This window comes from Calypte anna, chromosome 2 (genome assembly GCF_003957555.1).
Source record: "Calypte anna isolate BGI_N300 chromosome 2, bCalAnn1_v1.p, whole genome shotgun sequence".
Taxonomy (NCBI): domain Eukaryota; kingdom Metazoa; phylum Chordata; class Aves; order Apodiformes; family Trochilidae; genus Calypte; species Calypte anna.
The window spans coordinates 60,846,108-60,858,372 of record NC_044245.1 but is presented as its reverse complement, the minus strand read 5'-3'; the positions used below and the strand labels follow the sequence as shown (position 1 = coordinate 60,858,372).

The window sequence follows — 12,265 nt, the reverse complement described above, 5'->3', positions numbered from 1 at the left end:
TCTGAAGTAAATTTGCTAGTGTTACTGCAAGGAAGGGGGAAAGGCAGTCTTAATGAAAACCTTCAAACAGCCCAAGTGGCCTTTTGCTGATGGTCCTAATGTTGAGGAAGTTTTATTTAGATACATCTGTGACTCAGACTTACTTAAGATCATGTCGCTGGAGGTATCACCTAAGGTAGTTGGCTCCTGACAACATTCTAAATTATTGAATTTGCCTATAAATTTTAGCTATTTTTCTACCCTGAAGATACTATTAGCTCCTTCATGCTATCTGCTGCAAGCATAAGATGGGAGGTTTACTAAATATTGCTGGTTGAAAGCAGTAACATTCACTTCTAAAATTTTTGAGTTTCTCATCTGAAACAGATGAAGAAAACACATACAAAAGGAAAATTACCAGCCTTATCTCCATATCCTATATCCTAATATTGTTGCCTGCATACTTTATATTGTGTACTAATGTGTAATATTTCATATAAAGCACAATATACACTAACTGTCCTGAAGATCGGTGCAAATTCTTGAAAATACTAATTGTAACTGAAGATGTTGCCCATAACAGATTTTATAAGGGAAATATGGATCTTACTGTTAGTAAGGATGCTATAGTAAGTCTGTGGTATACACATCTCCATACTTTTCACTGCACTACAGTTCCTACAGGCAGAAGCAGCTTGCAAGCACTCCTTCCAAAGGAGAAGTGACAGTCTCCCTGCTGAAGGATGATCTCCATCTTAGGTTGGAGATGGTTTATTTATTATTTAAGTAAACATTTATTATTTATCATTTAAATAAATGGTTTATTTATGGTTCATGGTATTTTACAAGATTTGCTTTCAGCTAAGAGGAAAAAGTGGCATGCAAACAATAGGAGGTTCACCAGCATGCTGAAATGTCTGCAGAGCTATTTCAGCACTGTGGATTCTAACACTTCTCTGAGGTTTCTTAATTTTTCTGTTTCCTTCAGCCTAGATAACAGCATAGATAATTTGGTGCCCTGAGTACTTTGCTTTTGGAAGCACCTGCAGTGTGTAATTCTGTCCATCTCTCCCATGTTTGAAAGCAGCATGGTTTGCAACTGTGCAAGGTGAATGGGAACAACCCCACTGATACATAAAAAGACCCTTTTTTCTTGTCTATGGCATGAAAGTCTCTTCTAAATTCCAAGTTTTAGGGTACATTTCACCTTTAACAATAACAGTAATGGAAGTAATTTGATGTCCTCCTGAAAGGCAGCTATCAAGGTGAGTGTCCATGTACCCAGAAATACACTCCTAATGCTGAGGAGTGCTTATTTCTAGCTACAAAAAGGCTTCTTTAGAAGCTTCTCAGCCTGCTGTTTTTTGCTGGAGATGCTAATTTACTAGAGAGCAAGCTCCAGGAACACAGCCGTTAAATATTGATGAAAAAGACTCGTTGTACCGTTGTTTGAACAGAGCCATGCAGAGTGAAGATCACAACGTAAGAATACATTAAGCATTTAACCAGAGCTTCTCAGTTCTGGTGCTGTGTGGGGTCAGGCTAGCTCACTGGCAAGGTCATCTGTAAATATTAAGCCTGTTAATATGTTGGTGCCACATAAACCGAAATGAGAGGGCTAACACAGAGGGCCCTGCAACCTCTCATGCCTTCATCCTGACTGCCAGGCTCTTACGGCAGGAGGGGAGAGGCTGCTCTGGCTTCCAGGGCAGGAGGCAAAGGGTCCCTTGAGCCTCTCGGACATTTGGGACCACAAACTTCCTCACGGAGGGGAGGGTCCTTCTCCCACGAACACGCACCCGGTCCCAAGGTTTGGAAAGGCAGCCCGCTTACTGTAGCTTTGGGAAGAGCTGAAGGCAGGGATTCTCTTGCAGAGAGGCGCACGCTTCCCGCGCATGCACAACCCCCTCCCGAAACCTCCGAGACAGCCGCCCCCTCTCCCGGTGCAGGCACTCGGCGGCGCACGCCCCTCCCGCCCGTGGGGTCGCACTCCCTCCATCCTTCCACCCTCGGCACTCGGGAGCACCTCAGGGACAGAGGAACTGCTCCGCTCCGCACCCGCCACCGCCGCCGCCCGGGCTAGATGCCGAGGTATGAAGAGGAACCTCCCCGGCGCGGGGGCTGAGGCGGGTTCGCGCCCGAGAGCTGCGCGGGTGCGGTCCGGCTGCCACATGCGGGCTCCGTCCTCTGCGGCCCCTCGCCGGGATGGAGGTGCCCTGCTGCCGCCGGCGGCAGCTTCCGGTCGTGCTGCTGTGGGGTAAGTGGTAGGGAGCCGGCCAAGGGCATCCCGGCAGGGTGCGACGGGGCTCGCCGCCTCCGCCCCGGGAACCTGGCAGCCGCCTGGCAGGGTCGGCGGGGACTGGCCGGGCGTTGTCCCCGTGTGTCCGCGGCCCCCACAGGAAGCGGTTTCTGCCGAGGCCAGGGGAGCTCCCCGGCTCCCCTTGCAGGAGCATCCATTGGGGAGGAGTCCTTTCTTCGGGGGTCCCTTGCGGGGGCCGCCCAGAGAGCAGCAGAAAAGGCCTTGCGGGTGGGTGCGGCCGTTGCGCGGGGCTATTTCACCTCCGCGGTTCTCCGTCCCGAGGAGAGCGGCGGCAGCGCGGCCGGGGTCCGGAGCTGAGGATGGTCGAGTCCGGCATCCCGCTGCCAGCTATCCAGCGCCGCGGAGGAGCCCCGAAATAATGGCACAGGGAAAGCAGCGTCCCAGGAAAAATGATCTCACCAGCTTCTAGCTTTAGTCAGGCTTTCCGGCTTGGATCCCGAATCCGATTCTAGGGAGGCGGGTTTGGCTGTTAAGGAAGATTTTCTGCTGCAGGCGAGGGGTTGATTCCCGTTAGAGTGGTTTCAGTTAGGAATAGGCAGCTGTGAAAGTGTGGACATCTATCAGATCTTTCACTTAATAAGAGAGTAACTCTGCTGCTAAAAATGCTGTGTTTTTTAACTTGTCAGGTGACTCGGTTTAGTACTTCCAGGTTTTGTATAATGCAGCCAGGTCAAAAGTTGCCGTGAGAAGTTAAGTTCTGATCTTCACCCAATAGGAAACTCAGAAATGTAGTGAATTCCCACGAGTTCACATATAGGGGAGAAGAAAATCAGGCCTTGCATGAAGGGTTATCTGAGGACTTTATGACTTTGTTTGCTAACTTTATGTCCCTTCCAAAGCACAAAGCTGGTAAACACTGGACATCTTATTAAAAGATCAAAAAATACATGGATGGTTATATTGACCGTGTTAAGTAGCATCGTATTAACCTGGCTTAGCAAAAGCATGATTTATCAAATGCATAGATTTTCTGATTCTTTGTGGCTTGAGGGCTGCTAAAATCTTACCTTAATTGCCCAGGGTTTTTTCTTGTTGTTTCCCAGCTGAAAAAGAATTAAAAAAAAAAAAAATTAATGCAGTCTTGAACTCAGGGAACCAGGCAGTAATCTTTTTGTATAGAGAGACCTGATGTTGCTGTGACTTTCACAAAGTAAATTGCTCACTGGAGATGTACTGTCAGAGAATGAGTGGAACAAGTGTCCCTGTAGTTCAGAAGGCTACAGAAAGACATTTTCTACCTAAGAAACACAGGTAAATCAATAGTGCTAGACATTCGTGGTTGTGCTAGTTGCTTTCTTAACAGAGTAACACACACACACACACACACACAAAGATTATCTGTTAACTTGTGATGTATTACTTGTGCTGGATGTTGGAAAGGATAATTATAATAAAGAACTAAGGAAATTAGGCTAATTTCCTAGTAGAAAAGCCCTGGAAGTTTTATGATATGAAACTGAGGTTTTTAGAGGCAAGCTTTAAGTGGTAGAAAACTAGAATTCTTCTTTGAGTAATACAGACACACTTTTAATATCACATATTTGGGGAAGATTTTATCTTGAATTGAATATGCTTAGCATAATGGCTTATTTTTATTAACTAGAGACCCACGACCTCTCTCACAATGGTAAAACTCAGTGTGGATTCACTCTGTGGATTCACTGAATCCAGTGGTAAGCCTGTGTGGGTGGGGCCTGTGATGGTACTTCTGTAACCTCAGACCACTGCTTTCTGCCTATCTTACTGCCTGGGGCTTTTGAAATGTTATCGCTATGTAGAACCCTCTGCTGTGTTGCCCCTCCTTAGAGAGGATGGCAAAAAAAGGCAGTGTGTTTGTTGGAAGCCCAGTGATTACAGAAATTGGATTTTCTGTAGTGTGTGGGAGGTGTGCGGATAAAGTGTATTGGTGGGGAAGGAATGTGTGAACTGGAGAACCTGGTACACGGGGATGTCATCAGTACTGTTTCCCCTATGAAGTGCTGACAACATCCAGAATAGGGTGAGATGCAGAGATGGAAATGCCAGCTGTCAGGTGAAATCCTCTGTAGTTTTCTTAGCAGATCTGCAGGAATTTACAAAGATTTGTAACAGACCAGATAGGTTATTTACAGGAGTAGTTGCTGTTTTGACATCCCTGTCCAAACGTTTGCTTCTTCAACTTTTACTTAGTTTTGCTTTAGTATATGGCTAGAAAATTGCTACCAGAATAAAGCTGGATATTTTTTTAAATTCTAGAGCAGTCTTTCTCAGTATGTGTATGTATTATGTACTCATAGAGAATGATTGTGCGATTCTTCTGTGGAACAGTTTTCCTATGCAGATTCCAAAGACTGTCTATAGTTGTTTGCATTTCAAAATCCTGTTTCACAGTAGTTAGAGAGGCTTAGCATTTTGGCTAGAGGTGAACAACCAGACAATTGAAAAGCTGGGAACAGAACCTGGCTCCAGGCTCCCTTTCTTGCTTTCTGTCTTAAAGACCATATCTCTTCCTGCAAATAATCATGAAAAAATTGTGTTAAAGGCTCCATTCTGTAAGATCCTGAGCTCCCCTTGCTGGAACATGGCATCTGTAACTCCAGGGGTGTTTGGGCTCTTCTGAGGGGATAAAAAGCGAACATGAAATAATTTTGTTGAAGTTTGAAAACAAACAAAAAACCCCAAACAAACAAAACAGAGAGTTTTAACATAAACACTTCTCTACTAAAACGATGTTTCATTTTCTGAATTTTTAACACCAACACTGTCAGCAGACCCCATAAACATCCATGCTGAAAGCAAAGCACCAAGTGCAAATGCAAACTCTATTCCGGCTTGCTGTTGGATCCAGACAGCCTTGTCACCATCCACACCCTTTCTGTGTCTCCTGATCCATATGTTGATGTATTGACTCAACAGGGTATGTAACAGCAGTATGAGTCTACGAGAGGAGTACACACAGTGTGAAGAGAAGGTGTATGTACAGGGCGGGGGGTTTTGTTGTCTGGTCAGAAAAAGAAAAATTATTTTCTCAGGCCTTCTGTGATAGAAGTATCCTGATTTAAATGTTCTGTCCGATGAGGGAATGCCTTCAAGTATGCCATGGTTTTAAACACTTCCTCAGGAAGGTAGTGTGCCCTGACCCTCGTTGTGAAACCTTCATGAGTCATTTCACCTTCCTGAGGTTAATTACAAGAAGAAAAAAAATATTAAAAACTTGTTTGGCTGATCTTTCAGTCTACACCACAGCAGCAGATTAGAGTCCTCGTTTGCCTCAAGAGACAGTTTTTTTACACTTGATCCACTGATTCACCAGTGGATGGATACAGCCAGTATGGTGCTGACCAGATGTTTCCTAATTATAGGAAAGCCTTGTTGCATCCTACTTTCTTTTGTATTTTCCAGCCTTTTTGACTAATGACAGGAAGCTGGGTTGTAATAATGGGTTTCCATTGAATCAAATATGTGTTTCCAGGTGATCTGGTGATATACAGTGTCAGACTGAGGTTCTGGATGTGGATGACCAACTTCAGTGGCAATCACATTTTTCATGCTGTTTGGATGTGTCTCTCCACAGTAACTGCAAGCTGTCTGAATAAATCTGAACTATGCTGCCTCATTTTTTAGTGTACCAGAGAGAAGGCACATTTCAAAATTAATCTTTTGGGCAGAGAGAGATTTTCATGTTCTTCAGTCGTTTTGGCAACACTTTCTGGGAGAAGGACATAGTGGTGAGACAGAGGTCTTGGCACAGGACTGTTACTGGGGTCACACTGTACTCAGCATGATGCTGATTCCTTCTTGTGAATTTGGATTTCATGCTAGCTCTGTCATTATTACCATAATGGATGTAAAAATGGAGAATGCAGTAGCAGTACATGACTAGGCTATAATGAACCTAAAGAAATGAAGATATTTAGAGGATGAAAAATAAAGCTGTTCACCTCCTCTTGCTAGAATTATAATTATCTGTAATCATAAATTGTGAAGAGCTATTATCTGTTTGGTTATCAAGATTATAAATCTATGTGATAATCACTGTATCCCAAGTCCCGGGCCTCAGAGGCAGAAGTTAGGTAGCAATGAGGAGCATGAAACCTCTGGAGGACCTATATATGCGTCTCAAATAACAACCTTTACTGTACATGCTGGGGAACATGCACAGAAGTGGAGGGGAACACGCATGGAAATGGATCCAGCCAGAGAAGGTTTGAATTTCTTCACAAAACTGTTCTGCTCATCTCTGCTGACTCTATAGCACCTTCTGAGGAGCATAGTCCTCTGGAACTTAGAGACACCTTTGATCATGGTCGCTACGTTATTATTTTCAGGTGTCATCTTTAAACTGTTGCTAGTGCCACAGGTTTATTTCTGCTCTAGAAACAGAGGAACTCTTTGTATTCATCTTTGGTTTTACTCGCTGGAAGGATCTTCAGTTAGGATTTTCATCAAGGAGCACATTTGTCTATACCACTCTTCTAAAACAATGTGAAGAGAGTTTACTTGAAGCAATTGATTCTGCTGTGGGAATGTGTAGTTTATCCACTATCTGAAAGCCACCGGCTATAAAAAAATACCATCTCTTATTTCAGTTACATGCATTTTATTTTTTGCAAGCTTCTGTTTATTCTTGGCATTTTTCCTTTGTGTTTGGTTCCTGTCATTGCCTGGCTTTGTGAAAATCAGTTGCCTCATTTCCTTAGCCTCTTTCACACTATGTGATGACATTTTTAAGGCCTGGCCCTGTCCCTCACTCGCTAGCTCTTGTCTTATAAGGCAAAAGTGTCAAAAGGACAGTTGCCAAGAACAAAATAAGACAAAATATTTTGTAGCGAGGATTATTTAAAGATGATTGGGTTGGGCTTTAGTTTTGTACCAATAGCATTGTTTTTCCTTTCTGTACTTTTGCAGGAGCCTGTAGACTTCAACCAATATAGTCATTCATATTAGCTTTCTCTTTTAAGGTGAGCCATCTGAGAAGATCCATTTTATTTTCTCCATAAATATGTACATGCATTTTACTGTGTAGTAGGTAGAGGTATCCAGTGGGACAAGCTTTTGAATCACATTCATTAAGTACAGGTGGAAATCTGTGCTTTGCAGGCTACTTGGTAAAATGCCATCAGTACTCTTAAGTGCATTACCAGTGCCCTGAACAGCCCTGGGTCCCTGTTTGCCTACATATATGGGGCCTGTGTCACACATTGTGGCCTGAGCTACACCGTAAGTGATCCTGGCTTACTGTCTGTTTCTTATATGTCCTCTGGGCCTACATACTGGGTTGCCTTTTCTCCCATCCTCTCTCTGTCCTTATCTCCTGCTGCTGTCTGCATTCCCTGACTCATTTCTTGCCACTTCAGAGCCACTGATGGGGCATGTTTTCCACCTGTGGCTCTGCCTAGTTGGAGGTGGGGGAGAGAGGCTCTTGCCCATGCTGATTCACCCCAGCTCATCACCTATGTGTGTTTTTCCCTATGTGTGTTTAACATGTTTTCATAGCAGAAATTTATGCTTTGTCCATCTATATAGCAATTTCATGCTAAAATATCTCTTTGTTATCTCAGTTAAGGGTGTTTGCATCCTGGTGTGATTAGCTGGAATCAGACTTGAGCTCGGAGAAGCAACTTAACATTCAAAAAATAACTCAGAGCTGCAGTTTCTGGGGGTATGAATAGGCCCATAAGGGCAGTAAAGATAAAAGGCTTGATCATTAAGCATAGGCTGCAGAAGGAGGATCAGCCAGCTCACTATGGCACTTGAACAAGGTGTGTTGAGAAACAGATTGCTTCAAGCTTCCACACCCTGTAGGAAGCTACCAATGTGTAAGACTCTCCTCTTGAGTTTCAGGCAGTGGTACTGTGGGTGTTAAGCCAAATCTGTTTCAGTAACTCTGTCTTCATGACTGGTAAGTAAGTGTCAGTCAGCTCCTTAGCAGACTGAGGGAATGAAAACTCGATGAGTACTCTTCTATGTTAGCTAAGGATCAGCCCCTTTTCTCCCAGAAACTGGAGTAGCAAACCTTGGCTGTTAGCCTAAAGGATGGAAATGGGAAGTTTTTTGACCTGTTTCTTTTACTGTTGGGACCAGTTTCTGCACTCCCAACTCCATGGCCATATACTAACTTGGTCCACCTCTGCCCCTCCTGCCAACATTGCACATGAGCTCATGATAGAAAACTGTGTGCCTTAATGTGATGCAAAATTGGAACAGAGAGATGTACCTTCACGTGCCATTATGAAAAGCCAGAAGGAGAGCTTACGTAGGCAAAGAAGTGGGTTTAATAAAATATATTTGAAGAAACTGTTATGCAAAGCAGGAAGTTTTAGACCTTCATGGCCCCTTTGTGGGCCTTCCCATTAAATTTCCCATTACTCAGCCTCTTCAGAATCTGAGGAATCTTGGACACATACATTTGACTTTCCTGAAAGGGGGTCTTTAAAGAAGTCTTTGAAAGAGAGCTACATGGTGCCTGTGTTAGCTTATATTTTCCTTCTGTTTTCTTACAGACACTAGTGAAATGAGGCTCTTGAGCTCTTTAGCACCCAGGAAGACAGGTGAAAAGAAACCTTACCCCAGTTGTGACTAGTTTTTTTCTGATGCAGTAGGATGCCTCTAGACATTGTCTCAGTATAGATGAAGTTATTTCCATGGGAGTTTCTTATGCTTTAGATACCCTAAAGTGTGTCTGCATTCCTGCCAGAAAGCCTGTAATAGTGTCACTTGGGTTTTATATCAATAGATTGATGATTTTACCATGATTTTTAATACCACCTATGCAACAGTTAACTTTATGCAACATTTAAATACCTGGAGAAACATTGATACACTTCTATAAGATTAATTTCTTCTGTATTTGAAGTCAGGTGTGTAGAAGAAATCTGGGTAATGAGATTTGATCAGTATGACAAAAATTAACAAAATATTAATCTCTCCTGTGTTTCCAACAAATCATAGCTACGTGACTGCAGAGCAGCAGTTGCCATTTCAAACTGCAGTTATAATTGCTTTCATGAGCTACATGTCAGAGCAGTTCTTTTAAAGTTATACAGTGCTATCAATAAAACTTCAGATTCTGCAGCTGCACATCTCTGTTTAGTGCAAACTTCCAACATTAATCTGATTTCTTGACATGTAGTTAAAGATTATATGATGGTAATTTAATTATCTTTAAAAAGAGTTACAGAAATAGGGTCTTGACACAGGGTTTAATTGAGGTCATATGTTCTTTTTTTCTGATGAAAATTATGGTTGATGAAAATATGTTTTTTAATCAGACTTCACAAATTTAGAAGAATAAAGGATTACACTGCTGTAATTGCTGGTGAAAACCTGCATGCACTGGTCAAGTAAAACAAATTCTTTTATATCTGTATTCTGGGAAATTATTGAAGCTGTTAAAAAACTATTCTTTCACTAAATACAGCATCCTGAAGAAATGTTCAAACAAGGGACAGTAAGAGTCTATCATTCTAACATAATATTCTTATGCATTTTTTTCAGAATTTTTAATGAAGTGTATGGAGAAACATGGAGTAGGAAGAACACACAGTAATTCATATGCTGGGATTTACGAAGTAGCTGCAATATAAAGACTTTCAGTGCTACTTTTGAGTCACTGGGAAAAAAATACCAGTGAATAACAACAATATAGCAGGAAATAAATATTGAGAAATATTTACCCAGTTAACAGAAAAATGTAAGTTTATATACTTGAAAAGTTATAGGACAATTGCCCTTTCATATATCACAATTGTGAATTTGCATTTTGCTGTGAATCCCATTCTGAATTCCCTTTTTAATGTGAGATGAATGTCTGTTCACAGAATCAGAGATCAGATTAATGAGAGGCTGCAGTGAAGGTGTAGGATCAGATTTTTTTTTATTTTTTTTTTTTAATATACAAGATTTTGAAGTATGTAGTTAATAAAAACTTGGGGGTTTTTTTCTAGATTTTCTTTTTTTTGCTGTTACTTATCTTGCTTATCTTTTCCGTTTTTTTTTAAGACTCTACAAACCTATTTTTCTCCATTTTTGATTTGGTGGTGCTTTCCTTTGCCTCTTGCTCTGGCTCCTATTTGGTTGTGCCTTCACATTAGAATCCACTACTGCTAGGAAAAATCATACATGCTGCTCCACTATATAGAGAAAATAAAAGTCGAAGGCCATTGCTGTGGTGCATTATTAACATGATTTAATCTGTAGGAAACTGGTACATTTAAACTGAACCTCCTTTCCCCTCCTTTAGATACTGGTTCAGGTAGGAGGAGTGTATGGCAACTTTGAGATCATGGCAATATCTTCATACACTGTGACCCACTTTGCTTCCTCTGTGTATCTTGTAATGTGATGTGATGTGATGTGATGTGATGTGATGTGATGTGATGGAAAGACCTGCTAGAATCCTTCAGCCTTTAGTGTAGACTATCACAGCCAACAAGCTGTCATCTCTTGATTACATCATTGTTTTGAGTTGAGTATCTGGAAGTAAAGAAATCAAAGAGGGGTGGGCATGATAGCATGTGATGGTCTAGGTTATTATTTGACCATTCTCTGAAGGTATTTGGATTCTGTGGGTTGAAGATAGATACAAAATATCCTGTGTGACTTTATTATAAGCAGATCAGAAAATGCAAAAAGCACATTTTCCAGTGAGCAGGGGGCTATGTGACCACAAACCTGTGAGCCTTGATTTGGTAGGCACTTGGTTCAGCGACCAGCATAGGCAGTAAGAGAGAAAAAAAAAATGAAGTAAGCTCAGGGGCTAGCTGTGGGATCAAGCGGTACAGGGTGGGGTTCCTGAGATCAGGACACTCTGTACAGCTGCCCAGAACCGCAGGAAGAAACCTGGAAGCTTGCTTTCTCAACCAGTCAGGCGTAGCGAGGGCCATGTCCAGGCAAGCCTTTTTAAACATCCCTGAGGAGCACAGAGATCAGGAGCGGGAAAATGGAGGCTTCAGGGCAGTTCGCCTGGGACAGTTCGTGCAGACAGGGAGCCGGGGAGCTGCAATTTACTCCAGGAGGAATGGTGGCTACTCGGAGGCAGAAGACTGTGATCCCAGCACCCACCAAAATGGATATTGGTATCCAGGCCACAGGCTATGAGGAATGCCACAGCCTTGCACTGGCAGCAGGGGACATCTCTGACTATGGCTGTGTGTGGTGTGAGCAGGCTGGTGACCTGCTTAGCTGGGTGGCACAGCTTCAAGATGAGGTGGTGGAACTTGGGGAAGAGATGAGTAGGCTAAGAAACACCAGGGAGAGTGAGAGGGAAATTGATAACAGTCTTCAAATGATCTCTCCAAAACCAGAGCAGGAAATAACTGAGGGGAGCAGAGGATCCCATATCCTCTCATATGCAAGCCCCCCAGCCCTTTCACAGTAACCCACAGGAGGAGGGTCAATGGGAACAGGTCACTGACCAACAAAAAAGAAAACAGAGCAAGCATGTTCCTCTAAGAAGTGAACCACCTGCAGTGCTCTTGCAGAACAGGTATGGGGCTCTGCGGGAGGATCTGGTTGCAAGCAAGGTCAAGGGCTCACAAAAACCAGAAGCATCACCAAGGCTGACTCACCTCAGGACAGCAATCAAAACTGACCCCAAAAAGAAAAGTCGAGGGGTCATTGTAGTATGTGACTCCCTGCTGAGGGGAGCAGAGAGCCCCATGTGCAGACCAAACCGGCTTCACAGAGAGGTCTGCTGTCTCCCTGGTGCCCAGATTAAGGATATTTTAGGCAATCTCTCCACCCTTGTGAGTCCTTCAGATTATTACCCACTTCTGGTCTTTCAGGTGGGTAGTGGTGATGTAGTAACAAGAAGCATACATTCAGTTAAGAGAGACTTCAGGGCCTTGGGGCAACTGGTAAAGGGATCAGGAGTGCAAGTTGCGTTCTCCATCCCCCTAATGACAGCAATGTGTGAGGGAACTAGCGGGAGGATCCAGCGAGTTAATTCATGGCTTAGGGACTGGTGTCAATGTCAGGGTTTTGGGT

The 12,265-nt window shown here is 43.1% G+C and overlaps 1 protein-coding gene across 2 annotated transcripts in view; it reads left to right on the top strand.

The window, feature by feature from the left end:
- The first annotated feature begins 2,042 nt into the window (after positions 1-2,042).
- RAMP3 (receptor activity modifying protein 3) overlaps positions 2,043-12,265 on the top strand; it is a 30,675-nt gene continuing 20,452 nt past the window's right edge. For both annotated transcript variants that reach the window (XM_030445639.1, XM_030445638.1), the window contains exon 1: positions 2,043-2,236. In XM_030445639.1, coding sequence (XP_030301499.1) covers positions 2,185-2,236 — 52 coding nt within the window. In that variant the 5' untranslated portion in view covers positions 2,043-2,184. The remainder of the gene's footprint in view (positions 2,237-12,265) is intronic.